This window comes from Hippoglossus hippoglossus, chromosome 3, assembly GCF_009819705.1.
Source record: "Hippoglossus hippoglossus isolate fHipHip1 chromosome 3, fHipHip1.pri, whole genome shotgun sequence".
Taxonomy (NCBI): Eukaryota; Metazoa; Chordata; class Actinopteri; order Pleuronectiformes; family Pleuronectidae; genus Hippoglossus; species Hippoglossus hippoglossus.
Genome location: NC_047153.1, coordinates 26,581,603 through 26,600,141, shown reverse-complemented (window position 1 = coordinate 26,600,141; position 18,539 = coordinate 26,581,603). Strand labels below are relative to the sequence as shown.

At 40.0% G+C, this 18,539-nt stretch overlaps 1 protein-coding gene across 5 annotated transcripts in view; it reads left to right on the top strand.

Annotated features, from left to right (window-relative positions):
- Positions 1-18,141, top strand: part of phkb (phosphorylase kinase, beta) — a 102,007-nt gene extending 83,866 nt beyond the window's left edge. For 2 of the 5 annotated variants that reach the window (XM_034570793.1, XM_034570775.1), the window contains 15 exons: positions 741-824; positions 1,786-1,890; positions 2,491-2,573; positions 3,168-3,258; positions 7,137-7,195; positions 7,502-7,664; positions 8,757-8,838; positions 9,063-9,120; positions 12,086-12,176; positions 13,402-13,607; positions 14,640-14,774; positions 15,134-15,263; positions 16,087-16,194; positions 16,508-16,648; positions 17,688-18,141. In XM_034570793.1, the coding sequence (XP_034426684.1) occupies positions 741-824; positions 1,786-1,890; positions 2,491-2,573; positions 3,168-3,258; positions 7,137-7,195; positions 7,502-7,664; positions 8,757-8,838; positions 9,063-9,120; positions 12,086-12,176; positions 13,402-13,607; positions 14,640-14,774; positions 15,134-15,263; positions 16,087-16,194; positions 16,508-16,648; positions 17,688-17,870 (1,719 nt within the window). In that variant the 3' untranslated portion in view covers positions 17,871-18,141. Of the gene's footprint in view, positions 1-740; positions 825-1,785; positions 1,891-2,490; positions 2,574-3,167; positions 3,259-7,136; positions 7,196-7,501; positions 7,665-8,756; positions 8,839-9,062; positions 9,121-9,511; positions 9,603-12,085; positions 12,177-13,401; positions 13,608-14,639; positions 14,775-15,133; positions 15,264-16,086; positions 16,195-16,507; positions 16,649-17,687 lie in introns of all 5 variants that reach the window. The other 3 variants (XM_034570802.1, XM_034570812.1, XM_034570784.1) reach the window with 3 other exon arrangements.
- The last annotated feature ends 398 nt before the right edge of the window (positions 18,142-18,539 follow it).

The window sequence follows — 18,539 nt, the reverse complement described above, 5'->3', positions numbered from 1 at the left end:
TGAGTTTATACATTTTTTTAAATGTTGTGTTCATAAAGTGTGTGACTCATATGGAAACCATCAAGCAACGTGCTGTCGTTTTATTCATTGTAATGAGGACTCAGCTCTTCATATGGGCGTCTGCAGCTCACAACAACACTGTTATCAGCTCCAGTGCACTTGGGTCCACTAACCATGTCACTGATGGCAGCGTGGGGACCCGTCATTATCTCCACATCTCATAACATTACACAGAGCTAATATCGCAAGGTGGTTCAGCCATATGGAGGTGATTTCCGATTATGAGTTGCAACAACACAAATGTCTCGGTGGGACAGACGGATGACGAACTCACACTTTCATTACGTCAAGAAATGGAACTGTGCTAACATTTTGTATCAAATATCGTGTTTTTAATCTCAAAGCAATTCTGATACGATCGCAGGGAACTGCATAGATAAACAATTTAGTTTTCTCTGAAATCCAAGGGCGTATCCAGGGACAGGGCCAGGGGGGCACTGGCCCCAATTTAAGTCTGATTGGCCCCTCAAATGCCCGCTTTCTTTTTAGAAGTGTTTTTTTTTTTTAAATATACTATTTTTATTTTCTATGCTTTTTTGAAGTACACAACGTGCTTGAACAAGGAACAATTATTCAAGATATGTTCAATGGTATGTGGTTTTGCTCAATTGCTTGTATCTCTGTGTGTGTGTCTGTGTGTGTGTGTGTGTGTGTGTGTGTGTGTGTGTGTTTTCTCGTAGGCATACCGTTTCCTCGCCATTAACAAGAAGCTGGGGTTGAGTGGGCGTCCAGAGAGGCCAGTGGGCTGCATCGGGACCTGCAAGGTATGAAATTGCACAGATACTTACATGTACACACTCACTCATATGTGCAGTTCATGTTGCCCTGCCACACAGGTCATGGGTGACTGCATAACACCTCCCACATATTGATCTGCATACATTGCCTCAAGCTTAGAGGAGTCAACCACTGCTTGGAAAGTCCACACAGGCACAGAAAATATTCAGCTTCAAGAACTTTTCTCCTCCTCACACATACAGTACGCATCACTGAATGCTGAATAGATTTGGCTAAATTTTAATATGCTAAACTGCTGTGAGGCACTCTTTGTGTGTGTGTGTGTGTGTGTGTGTGTGTGTGTGTGTGTGTGTGTGTGTGTGTGTGTGTGTGTGTGTGTGTGTGTGTGTGTGTGTGTGTGTGTGTGTGTGTGTGTGTGTGTGTGTGTGTGTGCGCGTGCGTGCGCGTGCGTGCGTGTCCATTTTTGTGCTGTGCCATTCTGCATTCGTACAGTAGATGTGTGCTTGGTGCTAATATCTCTTGCTGGTGTTATTCGCAGTTTCTCCCAAATGAAGGTCACAGCACGAACAAATAAGTTGAGCTGTAGCAGCTTTCTCAAACAAAGGCATCGCCAAGAAAATGAATCATGGCTCCCAACGCATGGCTGAGACAATATTATAATGGAACATTTATGGAGAAGATGGCAGACTGCCAGAGGACATTATCATCATCAGTGTGTCTTTATATAGACGCTCGTGTGTGTGTGTGTGTCCCCTGTGTCAATCTGCATGTGTGAAACGGTGATTTGTATGTACATGGAAGTGTATGTTCTGTATGTGTGTCATCAGGAGTGGTCGTGTAGCTCCTGTGTGTCCTCCTTATCTTAGGACTGATGACTTGTTTTATACGCTGCCCAGAATAATGTATACGTGGCTACTTGTGAGCCATCCATCTTCTAATGCAATACTGTGTGTGTGTGTGTGTGTATGTCTGTGTGTTTCCTTCCAGATTTATCGTATCCTGGGCAAGACAGTGGTGTGCTACCCAATAGTGTTTGATCTAAGTGACTTTTACTTGTCCCAGGATGTAATGCTGCTGATTGATGACATCACGGTAAGTCGTGGTCACAGTTGCAGAACTCTGTGGTGTCACGGTTCCACAGCCAACCACTTGTGATGTGCTCAGAACTAACACTAGAATGCCACTCGGGGAGCTCATCCCTCCGGGGCCAAGGCCCAACAGTCCCCTAATGAAACCACATTTATATTCACTAGATCCAGATTTCTTTGCATAATTCTGCTTCCTTGGTGGAGGTTAATAATAAGCCAATGATTTGTATCAAGCCTGTTCACCTATCATCGTGTTTACAGCAAGTAAAAAAACAAACAATAATATTAAATATAATCACATTCAAATTGAAGTATGTCCTCTGAATTATTTGATACTAGTTAACGATAAATTTTGTTATTTTAATCCTGGCCCTCAATGATTTCAGCATTTTTTTTAACCACACTTCTTAATTCTGTTCAAAATATAACACCTTTCAATTTTAGTTTATTTTATATTTTAAAGCTCTGCATTGTCAGATTCAAATCAAAGTTTGTATTTGCCAGGTAAGTTAAACTTTCATAATTGTGTGTGTGTGTGTGTGTGTGTGTGTGTGTGTGTGTGTGTGTGTGTGTGTGTGTTGTGTGTGTGTGTGTGTGTCTGCAGAACGCCCTGCAGTTCATCAAACAGTGCTGGAAGATGCAGGGACGTCCTCTCTTCCTGGTTCTCATCCGTGAGGATAACATCAAGTAATAAACACACACTCCATAATAGCTGTTTTATCTTTTTTTCTCTCTTCCTGTCCTATTATAGCTTTTTCATAGCATTCTTCGTCCTCCAATCTCTCCATATATCACCTTTATCTCTCTCTCTCTGTCTGATCCGGCTGAAGCTCACAACAAAACTTATTGACAGAGTCAGTGCAATTTATCAGGAAGGTGCTACTGTAGGTGCTTGCTGATTCGGTGATAATGTTTCTCATTTGTATCACTATTGCTTGGCTGGTGGGCTTATTACAGCAGTATTGACCATTACCCAAAGAACCATATGTTTAATGTGCTACAAACGCTTGTACATTCACACCGCAGCATCTGGAATGAGTCAGTGGGTTCTCACAGAAGCAACTCAATAGTCATTAGTTTGCTATTGATCGGGATGATGACCTGTAGAGACGATGACAGCGGAGCGAACAAAGCATTGAGGGTTTGGTTGAAGAGCGCTTTAATATTCACAGGTTTCAGCTGTGATTATTACATGCTAATGTTAGCTTTAACGCTGATGTTGTGATTGTGAAAGAGAAAATAAAGAAAGGGCACAAAATGTTTTGACCTGTGTGTCACCAGGGGGAGCCGCTTCAACCCAGTCTTAGACATGCTGGCATCTTTCAAGAAAGGCAACATCGGTGGGGTCAAGGTTCATGTCGACAGACTTCAGGTTTGTGGATCTAATTAATGTAATGAGCTTATTATGTATTGATGTATTTAGTCTTTCATTCTGTCATTCTTAAACACTCTGTTTAAACACTCATTCTTAAACACTCTGTGTTACTAGTCAGTCAAAGTATTTTGTTGTGTTTTTTTTGTATAACAACAGCATTGCCCATATTGTAAAAAATTAATTAGGTATTTAATCACTAGATAAACATAATTTTAATTATGATATAATACAATGGTGTGTTCAGACTCCCTTTTGTCACTATTCAGCAAATACTGAATATAACAAATGCTGGTGTATAACTTCTAAGACGGACATTTTTCTAATTATTCTTGTATCGACAAGAAGGTTTGAAACCCCACAACAGCACAAAACTGTCAGCAAGTAGAAAATAAAAATATAAAGTAGCAAATAGCAACAGCCTTCAGTCTCGCTGGTTTTAAGTAAGATTCTAAACATTCTTATAGCTCAATGATCAGGGGAGTTCAGTGTGTTTAGCACTGGTGGCTCACTTTAGTATCATCCAACTGCTGAACACAAGTGCTCAGGTGTTTACTGTATTAGGGCTAATAACAAAAATTATCACAATATAATAACAATATAAAAGAGGTTCAATATATGTATGTATAGTTATTTTGCATTGTGTAAGCACAATGAGGAGGTATAACACATAAATGATCAGATTTATAAATTGTATTGCTGTTTGTCATTCTCAAAACCTTCACTCGGGAGCAAAAATCTGTCTTTAAACTTGAAAGAAATAATCTTTAGACATTTATCGTGAAAATTGTCGATATAAACATTTTTATCTTGGTAAAATGTTTGGCAATATCACCCAGCCCTATCCTGTATACTCTAACTCAGTGGTGTTAAAACATTCATATCAATTCAATCGGATCAGTGTTGCTATCATTGTTTCTGCCGTGTTGATGGTTTACATATTGTGAAGGGTTTTCATAGAAGATGCTATCAGGGGAGAACATGCCACCCGCTCTCTTCTGTTTGCTCAGTTACTGCGGATATTACAGCTGTCTCTGAAATAAAGGTGGGCTTAATATTACAAATGTTTCAACAAATTGTTTTTCAGGGCTTCACCTCTTTCTCTGGTGAAATGTGAAAAGAAAATCCCAGCCCTTAATCTGGAGTCCCTCCTTTTCCAATTGCAATGCAAGTGTTTATCTGTGTGTTGAACTCGCTCTGTCAGATTCAATTTTTAGGGCAGTCTGTTTTGGTTTGCCTTGGAAAGGTGGAGCTTGATTCAGCCTCGTTTTTTTTTAAAGAGCGATGGGGTGAAGCTTTTTGTGAAAAACACACTGGAGCAGCAACAGAAATTTAAATGGTATATTAAAAGATTAGAAATCCATAAATGTGTCTTTTGAGGCACTGAGAGGACTGTAGGGAAATCTGAATCAAAGGCTCTGTGCTAACATGCACAAAACAATCAGTTTACATTACTGAGTTATACTATGCATGTGACATGAGGCATGAATGGAACAATAATAAGTGACATAGATGCTAATGAAGGCAGCCACAGTACAACAGAGGAGTAGTCAGACAGGGTTTCAGTGTCGGTGTTTCCCTGGTGGACTTTAACATGCCCTCACAAAGGGCTAATAAATCTAAAAAAGAAAGGACCACAAAAAAGCTGCAGTAAAAATCACTTTATAATCATATAGTAATGATTGTTAACTTTGTTCCCAGCTTCCTCAAGATGATTACTCAATTAGTTATTGGAAAGGGGATGAAAACACTAAACTTCTTTGAAACTGCTGTAATCAACATTGTGACATTGACAATGGATCACATGTACTGCAAAGTCATAGTGACAAAGCAGAACTATCACCTGGCTCTGCAGTTGCTCGTGTGCTCCCTGTGGAGCATTCTAACATCTTAAGCATGTTACCTACCCAGCATTAAACAATAGACACTCAACAATCCACTAACTGGTGAACATACGTAGTGGAGAATTTAGCATCTGGAGATCCAGATGTGATTCTCATGAGTTGGTGGAGACCAGAAATGGAGCTAAAAGTAGAGTGAATATGGGATGTACATTCAGCATTTGGACACAAACAAGATTCCAAATGAAAACTTCTATATATATCTCCAGTTCTGCTGGTTGAGTGAGCAAACAAGGTCCTCATATCCAACATGTCATCTTAATCAAGAAGATGCATAGGTCCTTGCAATTCCTTTTATTCTTGTACGACTGAGTACAACGGTCACATCTGAGATTTCAAGCATCATATTAAAAGAAAAAGTCATTATATTATGGGAAAAAAGCCTTAATGGGAAGAGAATAAAGTCGTAATTTTGTTAGTGTTACAATGTGTTAAAATGAGGAATGTGTAGCATCTTATTAAGTTATACTCTGGTAAATGTTTCACACATAATGTACTATTTACTCTTTTGGCTCATTAGAAAATATTGCACTGTAAACTGTGTCTATTCTCAAGAAAGAACCGCGCAGACTTGTAGGAAATTGCCTCTTTAAAATCTTTAAATATCTTTTTATTAAAATGGCCATCGTATTATTGCATACTGGGGATATTGATACACTTGATTGTAGCAGTATTAGATTGTAATACTGTACTGATTCTAAAAAATACTACTAATGTTAGTTTATGTTTCAACCCTGACCACTAGCAAAGAATGTTGTAATGTAAATTGAATATCACTAGACTCTTACCAATCCAGAGCCCTATTGCATTAATGTCCTTCCTTTTACTGGTTAATTTGCTAAATGTGGAGATGCTTCCTCTGTGCAAGTTTGACTCACAGGAATACTCACAGCAGTGTTCATGAAATTACAATGAATTGTCAACACTTTACTGTAGACAGTTTGTTTACAGTTTACTGCAGATAATTCTCAGTTGTCATGGCTGAGTTCATGGGTTTAAGCTGCAGAAAACAATCAATCTTCATGATGGCCAAGAGCAGGGACCAAGGTAGAAGTAGAATTATTTTCAAATTGGTAACTTTTAGCAAGTGCTTTGTCAAACTCATGACAGGTTTTCCAAACCGAACTTCTCTCCTGGAGTGTTTGTGGTGTTCAGCAGAGACTTCCTCATACGGTTTGGCTTTTAAGTGCTTCCTTCCATTCGCCTATTTGCTATTCACTTCACAGTTAACTCCTACACAGCTTTGAAACACTTCCCCTCTTCATCATCTCATTGTTATGGGGAGCAGGATCGCTCCTCTCCTATATTCCTCTTACTTTTGTTTTGGAGTTGACTTCAGTTGGAATGGCTAATATCACATTTTGACCACAGGAGCAAGTCATATTGAACTGTGCTCTATACTCCTACACAGAAATGCTTTTAAGATACTCAAACTTTTATCATCATATTACCATGTTAGACGCTCACTTGTTACTGCAGCCGTACACATTTGTAAACATTTTGAAACAGTGAAGTTCGTTCATACCTCACTACTCCATGTGTTCTGTGTTATGAACGGCAGTTTTCAAAGAGTTGTTTGTCTGAGTCACAAAACAAAGCTCTCATCTGGGAGTTATAAAGCTTCCTGTATTTTTGAGCCCTACCGTATAATTTCCTCTTCACACATATTGACAGGTATATTACTGTTCAATCTCTTATCGGGCCGGCTGTGGCGTGGGGTTAGAGCGGTCGACCTCTAACCACAATGTTGGCGGTTTGATCCCAGTCTTCCCCATTCCGAGTGCCAAGTGTCCTTGGGCAAGATACTGAGCCCCAAATTGCCCTTTCTCAGAGAAAAAATAATGTAAAACTGTGCTGTAGAGCACTTTGAGTGGTCATCAGGACTTTATATATTTCAGCCTGTCAGTAAGGTTGTAGTATATAATCACATTGCAAATTATGAAATGTTTCTGATCATTTCTCTCATCAACCTTTTAGACCCTGATATCTGGAGCAGTGGTGGAGCAGTTGGACTTCCTGCGTGTTAATGAGGCAGAGTAAGAGCTTCCTTCAGTTTTCATGCATGATTGGTCAGAGGTCAGAACTTACTTTTTTCAGGATCAATAGAGTAGTTTAGCAGAAAATAAAAAAAATATGAAAGGAACGATGCTCGCATCATTATAATTTTCTCATTACATTAAATGGGAAATATTGCAAATGGGAAAAACTAGCAGTTAAGCAGTTAACTGCATATTTGTTCTATTTTCTGCACATAAATAGCACACACATAGTAATGTGTGTGTGTGTGTGTGTGTGTGTGTGTGTGTGTGTGTGTGTGTGTGCGTGTGCGTGTGCGTGTGTAGGATCTCAGAGTTTAAGAGCTTTGAGGAGCTGGAGCTGCCTAAACACTCCAAGGTGAAGCGTCAGATGAGTACGCCCAACGCCTCAGACCTGGAGCAGCAGCCAGAGATCAGTGTGGAGGAGTGGCTGGACAAGCCCACCAATGAGATCATCCAGAAGTTCCATGTGAGTTGAATGGCTTCAGGGGGAAAGGGTCCACACACACACACACACACACACACACACACACACACACACACACACACACAGACACGTTGAGATTAACATAGTTGTCATTTACTTCAGAACTGTAGTATTCGTTATTATTATACTAGTATATAAAAGTTCTGGTAATGGTAATATGAGCAGTTAGAGTTATTCTCTGTTGTTTTTAGTGGAGAAAAAAAATTGTCAAACATGTAGAAGAACAAAACAATTGCCAGTTGAGTCAGATTTTACTTATTTAATGTTTGTGAACAATTAAAACAAATTAAACATACACGATATACCAGCTTTCTTTTTTCACGAGACACAATTCACAGATCCTCCTGCTTCCTCCTGTGAAACTTTTGCTTCATTATTTGTGTGAAAGATGAACTCTATTCACTCGCTGTTCCCTCCTGTCGACTCACTGTCACACAACTGTCTCGTCATGGCTCACCTGGCCACCGGTCTCCTGTCGCTCACATCATATCTTCTTATTAATACGTTTAAACATTTTTCCTCATGCCCGGGTATTGAGTACTGTCTCCCCTCCATACTCTGAACAATAATATTTTAAAGTTGTTCTTCATCATATTTTAAACATGTGCATGAGCATTTTAAAGACATTTTAACTGTAATTGTAATTTGTTGGCTCTGTGAGAAATTCAGGATAGTCACATGTGACTTTGTTAGGTTTTAAATGATTTAATTAATATAATATAATTAATTAATGTTCCCATCTGCAGCATCTTTGCATGTGCACTAATTATTTGTCATGTAAGTTTGTGTTTTACTTATTTAAGCATGTTAGCAGCCATATAGAGGCCACCAAACATAACAATGCATGAAAAAGTCGGTCTTTTTCATATTTTAGACTGTAACACAATAAAGACCAACGTATACATGTTTTATTACAAATGTTGTAACATTGCAAACAAAACATTGTATCTAAGAATTTCAGCTTGGCTTTTTAGTTTGTACTCTATTTGAGTTTGTTTATGTCTTTATTTTTTTTATTTGTGTGTCGTATCCATGACTAAGCCAAGCTTTTCATTGTAATTCTGTTTGTCACAGGACTCCAACTGCTTGGCCAGCCAGGCTCAGCTCGCAGGGATCCTTCTGAGGAGAGAAGGACCAGACTTTCTTACTAAAGATGGTGAGTATGCATTTCAATAACAAGAGGTCAAGTTCTCTCATTAAATGCAAAAGAAATTTGATCAAGTCTGAAGTGTCATCAGTTAGCAGTTTTTGCCAATATTACCCTTAACATTAACATTAACTCTCTCAGTATAGTAGCTGAGTATTACAGAGAAGGTGGGATTTGTATTTGTCTTAATAATGTTATTTAGTGTCTCAACACAAAAACCTGTGTGCTTGCAGAGAACCTGATGGATGAACTGGAGAGAATCTACAGAAGAGCTGGCAGCAGAAAGCTTTGGTCTGATATTCTCACACATACACACACACATACAACTCTTACAATGCTTCAATGATCTATGTGACATCAAAATGATTCCAGATCAGATTGTGTCCATAATCTTTTCTGATCGGACCGGATTTAAAAAGTAAAATTAAGCATCCAGATCTGTCAACATAAATTCCATAGATGTACGTTATTATAAGTCATTGCTCTATAGACATAGAATTTGTAGTTTATATCAGAAAATTTAATGAGATGTTAGAATTGTGCTTCATATTTTTTTTTTGGGTCCCCTTAACCAAATGTTCTGTGTCCATTTCCTGTTCTTTCCACACTTGTCATCCGTTTAAAAAAAATCTTTCTTTCCCACACGTTAAAATAACTTTGATTTAATGTGGCTGAACTGTAGGCTGGCAGTGCGCCACGCTGCTGTCATTATGAAGAAGTTTGCCAGCTCTATAGCTCCTCACATCACCACTATTCTGGTGAATGGGAAACAGGTAATGTTCAGGCGAAGAATGACGGAAGACTCTGCATGTTTGCTCCCAGTTAGCTGGCTAGCTACAGCTAGGCATACCTTGAGAGCTGTGTGAGGTTCGGCCAATCCTACTTTGAGATTCCTCATAACCAGGTTGTCGACAGAAAAACTGTTGGAGACTAATTTGATTGGACATTTGCAAAGTCTGGATTTGTGTCTCAAATATTTCAAAAAGTCCAAACCTCTCCTCCTGTTAGCTCATAATTAAATTAAAGTCAAATGCCTCATGCCAGCTCCCCAAAAGTGAAGCCAAATCATCTCAACCACCCCTGGTGGCTGGCTGCTGTATAGGTCGTGATCCCTGCCTCCTCCAGTTTAGTGGACGGGGCAGTGAACAAACGAAAACACGCATCAAATAAATATAAAAATATAAAAGGATGTTTTTTGTCATTCGAGGTAGTTCTTATCACACTGATGTTTGCTCAAGTGTTTATGTTTGGTTTAAGTTTGGTTTAAATTACGTATTTGATGCTATAAAAACAGGGTGAAATGTCACGATTGGCAGCTGAGACTGACTCGTGATTGTATTGGTGGAACCTTGATAGCATGATCACTACTGTGCAAACCCCAGGATACTTTGGCTTTATTTTTGTACAATGAGCAAGTGGAGATGTCTGGTCTATCCTTAAATATATTACTTATTATTACTATTATTTATTTGTATACAGTCTATGGTTAAGGCTGACTGTACTAAACATATCCAGGCAAATTTTTAAATACAACCAATGCTAGTCTCTCAAGTTGAATTAACTGTAATGGTGATATTTAACTTGCCAGTAGACCCCCTGGTAAAAGTGGTGTAATGCAGTAGTCGACTAGTATCTTAGCATCCAGCTAAAATATTAAGCAGCAAAAGGCACTTCTGGTTGAACCACTGAGTTGAACATGGTAGACTGGCTTCCTCTCACACAGTTATGAGTTTGAACAAGCCAGCAAGGCCAAGCTAGAAGGCTCCTGGACTCAGATGTGTACAGGAACTTTTCGTTGTTTTGCTTTCTGTCTCCATTAACCATCCCAGAGGCTGGACACTCATGCTCTAAGGCTGGCTGTATAATCCAAGATACACAAATTCATCATAACAGGAAGTAAACATAAAGTATAAGAAGTAGTGCAACTGTATGGAAGTATATTCAAAAACAGTGGGCACAAAGGACTTTGTAGAATTTAGTGGCATTTAGTGGTGAGGTTGCTTATTGCAACTAGCTGAATACTGCTCGCTTTACCCTCCTTTTCCAACTGAGGAAGAGAACAGGATGGACTTCTTGAACATTAAAAATCAAAAGCCCCTCTTTAGAGCAGGGTTTGTAACAACAAAGTGCAATGTAGATGCTTATTAAAGAAGTTAGCAAATTTTTTGTGGTGTAGCAATACATTTTTTAATAAGATGTCCAGTGCCCACCGTTGAGGAAAAAAAATCTTCCTTTTTGATTTTTTACCACAAAGCTGCCAAAATTGTATTTGTGGTATATTGCTGGGCTGACTCCCAAGGAATTATCTTAATACTTTAATGGTTGTTCCAACATGTCATGTGAGCTTTTGTCCCACTCGTCAGTCGTCAGTGTTTTCTGTGTCCATGCTCTGATTGGAATTTGTCAGGTTAATTGACATAAAAGCCTTTATTGTATGAAGTTTTACTAATTAATTAAATAAAAAATAATAGAAATTTGATTATCCCGTAGAGGGAGAAAAAAAGCCTGAAGGCTGATTTTCAACTTGCTGGGAAATGGCATCGATACTCAGTTCAATTTACTTTCTCATTTACCTAACATGGCCGGGAAGTGAAGCTTGAAATAGGTTCCTGCACAAAGCACCGGTGGATTGACACCACATCATGACTTCTAAACATCACAGCTTTGTTGCCTTTGTATTCATTGTGCTCAAGATGTGCTGTCGCATTTCTGCAGGTTTAAGCACTGAATAACTGCACACACACACACACACACACACACACACACACACACACACACACACACACACACACACACACACACACACACACACACACACACACACAAATCTGAGTTGTCCTCAGCATATAATAAGAGGAGGTTGCTTTTCTGATGATTATATTAATTTCCCCATTAGTGAAATCATGTCTTTTGTCCACTGCTTCTGTGAGGATGGCTTCAACTCAATATGTGTGTGTGTCTTTAGCAACCCTGGCTGTGGGCTCCTATGTGAAGATAACCTATAGATATGTGTGTACTGCTTTTTCCTCATAGGATTCCTGCAGGCAAGAGGAGGAATTGTGAATGCTGCACAGATGCTTTAGAATAATGAATACCAAAATTTAGTGAACATTAAAATATTTTGTGAGAAGCCAGAACTTTGGGCTTCAGATAATTCAATTCAATTAATGAATTAACAACAAATGTTTAAGTCGTAGCTGTTAGTTGTTCATCTGTCATGACGTGAAAAATGTTCTTGTGTCTTTTCACCCACTAGGTCTGTTGTCCGCCTTGCTGCCAGTCTCTTAACTAAGCTAGTGGACAGCCTTGCTCCCAGTATAACTAGTGTTTTAGTGCATGGCAAGCAGGTAAGTGGACACGCAGACAGCAAGGCCTTAGTAGTATGATTTATTTGAGACAATTTGGGGGAAACGGCATGTTAGGACAACGATTTTAATGTTCACTGATTAGAAAACGGGAATTCGGAAAGATGTGATTATCAGCTCCTCATGCTGTGATCCTATGGGAATCACTCAGCTAGCTGCATGTTCATGTTCCTCATCACGGCTCACATCCAGTGTGTGTGTGTGTGTGTGTGTGTGTGTAAGCTCTACAGTCGTAGCGAGGCTGCCAGCATGACCACCGTAGAATCATAATATGCACCGTGTCCATGTGTCTAGACACACTCCACAGGACGATTGATATATTGTGACGCAGGACTTTGTCGGATGCCACTCCCTTATCCAAGTTAACACTGGATGAGTTTGGGCGCATCGTTTCCCGTCGAGTGTTATTCAGAGATTAGACTCCTCTCAAGAGTGTCGCTTATCTCGGCCCATTTTTACCCTTCTGAGCAGTTTTAGGCATTTCATTATCCTGGAGTAGCTCAAGGTGTGAATCTGCATATAGATTGCCTACCGGAGGGAACGCTCCTTTCAACATGATTGGAAATGCTGATTTAAAATTTGAGATGGCTGTGTTCCTCTGCTTACAATAACAGCTCGGTGGGAAGAAATAAGAGGCACCGCCCCACTGAAGTCAATCCTGACTTCAGTTTTGATTAAATCTCCCTTCAATTTTGAAATCCAGCTCTGTATCCCCCTCCAATTCAAAGCTAGCCATTTCCAAACTTTATTTTTTAGATACAGGCTTCCTGCTTTTTTCCTCTGCCAGAATCAGTAAGATGTAAAGATGAATGACAACACCTAAGTCTTCAAAGTGCTGGATTTCATCAGCTGAAGACGAGGATAAAAGTGTGTCCTCTCATCAGTGATATTGCTAAGGTGCAATTTTCATGAAATGCCTTTCAGAAAGAGCAAAATACAAAAGAGTAATCTTGGGATCGGTAATTTTTTTTCTCCTGCTCACTTTAATGTGACTGCGGGAGAGGAGGCCAATTTTAGCGTGATGGAACAAAGATACTTGTGAGAATTGCACCTCAGAGGTAGAACTGTGTGCACATGCAAGTCTACGCATGTACACATTTTACACTGCTGCTCACAGCTTCCTAACTGTTTGTGGTTCTGTGTATGCTCTTTTCCCCCGTGTGCGTATGTGTGTGTGCATGTGTGCGCGAATATCTGTGATTACCAGGTGACTCTCGGGCTATTCGGCCATGAGGAAGAGGTGATCTCCAACCCGCTGTCGCCGGGGGTGATCCAGGGCATCATCTACAGCAAGTGCTCCCCTCACGGTGGCGAGCGGGAGGCTGTTCTTCAGCAGGAGCTGGTCATCCATATCGGATGGATTATCTCTAACAACCCAGAGCTGTTCAGCGGCATGCTCAAGATCAGAGTCGGGTAAGGAGAAAGTCAGGTTCTGCCTCACAACTCGAGCACCTTCACTGATGCGAGGTGGACTCATAGAGGATGTGCTCTTTGCGGCTATTCTCCTTCCCTGGAGCTCAAACCACTCAACAAAACATGAAGCAGTCAATACGTCTAGCTGTCAAATATATTGTGTCCATACCAATGAGACCTTGCATTTTGTGTTGGTTCTCACTAAATGAAGCACAGTGCAGCTGCACACTGAGATTCTTCAGAGTTCCAGTCAGGCAAGAAGAATAAAAATACAAAGTGTTGTGAGGTTAAGAGCAGTGTAGCATTTTAAACTATGAATGATTCATTTTTAAACAAGAAAAAAAAAATTCCAATACAGGCTATACTCTGCTGTTTACAGCTTTTATCAAATATAATCTATAGTTATAGACTATATTTGAGGTACATACCCTAACTCTCATTTTAGGATTTTTTTACGTTTTTTTATAGGGTACATAACCTCGATACTGATACTTTTATATCACAGATTTTCCATTCACCCAGTCACACAAACGTTCACACAGTGCATCTATGAGCAGCACTTTCTCTATCACACATCACTCACACTGCGGGCACAGTCGTCAGGGGCAATTCGAGGTTCAGTGTCTTGCCCAAGGACACTTCTGCACACGGAATGGAGGAGACCGGGATCAAACCGCCATCCTCTTGTTAGTGGACGACCCCTCTACAGCCACAGCTGACCCCAACATCAAGGGGCCCATTAAGGCATTCTGAACACATTAATCATTGCTTAAGTGGCGACTGTAGCTCAGGAAAGTGAGTCGTCCACTAAACAGATGGGCGGTGGGTCGATCCCTGGCTCTTTCAGTGTACATTTTGAAGTGTCCTTGGGCAAGACACTGAACCCCAAATTGCAGTGTGTGATATGATGAAAGTTGTACTGTAAAAAACTCCCCCTACTGCTTAAAGGAAGCCACCGTGATGCCACAGGGAAATAAAGGTTAGAGCGAGTGTGTGGATATGAAGCATGTAATCATCATCCTGTATCTCCAGCTGGATCGTCCAGGCCATGAAACATGAGCTGAAGATCCGTGCAGGAGACATGCCCCCCCAGGACATCTACCAACTCTCCCCCAGCGACATCAAGCAGCTCCTGCTGGACGTGCTGCAGCCGCAGAACACCGGCAGGTGCTCTTCAAACACACCTTCACGCTACAGAAAATATTTATTATCTATGCTCTCTCATCCTTCTCATCTCACAAACCTACCTCTGAAGACTCCACATCTTTATCTTAATGCTTTACTTGTGTAATCTTTTTGGTTTCAATTATTGTATCTCCTGTGCTGTCTTGTCTACATCCGTATCTTATCATCTGCTAATGCCACAACCCAATTTCCCCATGGGAATTATTAAACTCTTATCTTATCTCATCTGATCTATACACATCGACTCAATACACAATTTCCTTCAGCACACTGGCTATCAACATTATATTTCCCCTGTCTCTAAGAACCTGTTCAACAGTTTCGCCCCGTGTCGCCCGCAGGTCATGGCTGAACAGGCGTCAGATCGATGGCTCTCTGAACAGGACCCCTTTGGGCTTTTATGACCGTGTGTGGCAGATCCTGGAGAGGACCCCCAACGGTATTCGGGTGGCTGGGACTCACCTCCCGCAGGTACCTGCCTGTGACACTGATCAGTGTGTGCTGCTGTACAAACAGCTAGCAGTTATAGAAACCTGTATAAACATCAGTACCTTATAGACTCAGATCTGTATGTCTTTATGTCTTTTGTGTTGCTGGTTTAAGTTCTAGTGACAGTTTCTTCCTCAAAACAGTTTTTTTCATATGGACCACATGTACAACACATTTAGCCTGTGCTGATATTAATGGATTTTTCTGACGAATACAAAATCTCTAAAAGTATTTATAAATGTCTCCATTAAAATGAAAAATAATTTGTTGGTGTTAATGAGATGGGAAAATGTTTTATGTTAAATACTTTTTTAATCATCATAATTATTTATAATTGGACTTAGTGACATCATTGATGATGTTCTATCTTTTTTATTCACATATTACAGTAGGAACATCTCAGGTGTCAAGACCAAAATTGATTATGGCTGAATTCCATTTTGTTGGCTCAGTTTGAAATTACTCCACGTTTATGAATCCTTTGTCAATGTTCTTAGTTAATATCTGAGTTTGTCTGCCATAATAAGTCTAATGTTTTGCTCTGTAGGTTTAATTGGTGGTATTTGTCATTCTAAGAGTGTGTAGAGGTAAACTGATACCTGTGTTCTAAAATCCATTTGGGTAAGAAAGGCTGTGTGTAGAATCCTTTAAGGACAATACTTATATTTGGTTTTATTTCCCAAAAATCCAACTGAGACTACCCTCACTGAACACTTTATTTAGAATGCAATACCAAGGGCACGGTCACACATATTTTTTTCAAACACACTGACATGACCACTTTCTGTTTTTCCGCTCTCTGCAGCAGCCCACACTGTCTGACATGACCATGTACGAGATGAACTTCTCCCTGCTGGTGGAGGACAAGCTGAAGAAGATTGTCCTGCCTGAGTACAGACAAATCATAGTGGAGGTAAACAGACCATCACAAGTGCAGAGAATAGATTCTAAATAAACTTAAATTGAATTAGATGTGTATGGATTTTCAATCAACAAAACACTGACTTTGCTCACTTCATTCTGTCGAGGCACCGCAGCATCAAGCAGCGTCATTAACTGACTTCCTTACGAGCAAATTTTCACTGGCTGTCTTTTATTTAAAGTTAATTTAAAGATTCCTTGTGATCACAAAGCCTGGTGTAGACCTTAAGAAAAAGTATGCACTCGACTCAATTGCTGTTTTTTTAATTCCTCACTGCTTTGTCCTGTCTCCGCTGGTTGAGTAGTTGCTGATGGTGGTGTCCATCTTGCTGGAAAGAAACCCGGAGCTGGAGTTTAGCGACCAGGTGGATCTGGACATTCTGGTGAAGGAAGCCTTCAGTGATTTCCAGAAGGATCACAGCAGCTTAGAGGGCAAAGAGAAACAGGTAGAGGTCTTCCTCCTGGCTGATTTTAATGTTTTCTCCTTTAACCACGAAATGATCTCATCACCTTTTTAAACTCAATATGCTTCCAAACTGAACTGAGCTTCTGTTCCAGCCTCACACTGATAATTCAACTGAGGATTTAGTTTAATTAAATGGTGTTTAAATGGCCAGGACAGACATTTTCTAAGTCACTAGAGCCTTATTAGATTTGTGAGATTTAATCCTTCTCTGATGTTTTCATGTCGCTCCACCGGCGACAGACATGGCTGAAGGTATTATGTTTGTCCAGCAGTGAATTAATTAATTAAAAAGCTCAGGAACAACTTGAGGGAATTAAGTCGGATTTCTGCACAGTCGTTCATTTGAACTCAAAGATGAACTGATTAATTTTTGTCACTGGAGCCTTACAAAACATGTTTTGGCCATAACTCAATAACTCAAACGCTAATTGCAAAACATTCACACAAATATCTGATTGGGCAAAAGGTAAACTTCAGTGTGACATCATGATCACATTTTTTTGCTCATTAGTCAAAATCATAACTCAGGAAGAGAAGAGGAAATTATGACCACATTTCATTACATATGGTCAGATACTGAAGTAGTGGGGACGCACATTCTGTGTTTGTAAAGCTCCTCTGTGCTGCCAGGCTGCAGGCGTGTGGGAAGCCTGTTTTATAATTCATGGCTTCTTTGCAGCAACATCCATATTTGACAAAGTACTGTATGTGAAAACCTAAGGAATTTGACAGTTTTTTGTTTCACTCTGTAAACTCACACAATTATACAGTAGTCATAGCGAAACAAGAACTGTAGAGTTAAACATAGTCGAGACAATCAGTTTTTATAGATCCCTGACGTCCTCAGGATATACAGTGAATGAGTGTGGGCAGACGGAGATTTAAGCTGCAACTTGACTGGTTGATGCAAGTGCACAACCCAGAGGCAGTTATTTTAGTTTCTTACAGCATCAAATTCCAAAACAGCATTTGATTTTGAGCCTTTTTTTCATAATGAGCACTTTTTACAATTCTTGCAGGAATGTGATCCCTCTCCATCTTTGCCTCTCTTGCCTTTGTCCCAGGATGGTATGGAGGCCTTCTACAACACACCTCCTGTGGGAAAGAGAAGCACCTCCAGCTATCTGACCAAGGCGGTTATGATCCAGTTACTGCAGGGGGATGTCAAGCCCTGCAAGGATGACCCCTGTTCTGTTAGTTAGATTTACAATGTTAGACCCCCTTGTCCCGCCCCTATTTAGTGTAGTCATCAAATGGTCCAGTAAGGACGACTGAGTAGCCATCCCACATATTCAGAAGAGAACCTCTCTCCTACCCACTCCTCCTAAGCTACACATGTTCTGCTTCAAAAGCAACTGAAGCTCTAAGCAGAGGTTTCAACTGTAGTAGATGAGCGTGTCCGTAGATTGTGACAGGTATTATTATATATTATATATTACATCTAGAGGTCATGCTTCAACAATTTTTTTGTCAGTTATAGTGTCACCAGAGTCTTATTTCTTTTATCTCTACACATATTTGTTTTGTCAGAGTTCCGCATTCCGTCCGCCTTGCATATCAAATTAAGATTTATATTGATTAAATGCCACCTCTTACCCTTTATGGCAACTCTTGCTCCAAGGGTTTTAGCACTTTGCCCCAATGGCTAATATACTGCACATCCACCAGTTATGTATGAACTTTACTGAAGCTGCTTTCAGACACTGAACTCCTGCTCTGCACGTTTTCCTGAGATTTTCCTGCCAATCCCCCAGTAAACTGTTTGGTAAATGTCAGAGTGAGTCCATGTCAGAATACAACAGGAAATTCACAATCAAGGGAAACTTTCCCTTTTTCAGTTTCAAGCAAGTTTCTAATGCGTAACTGAAATA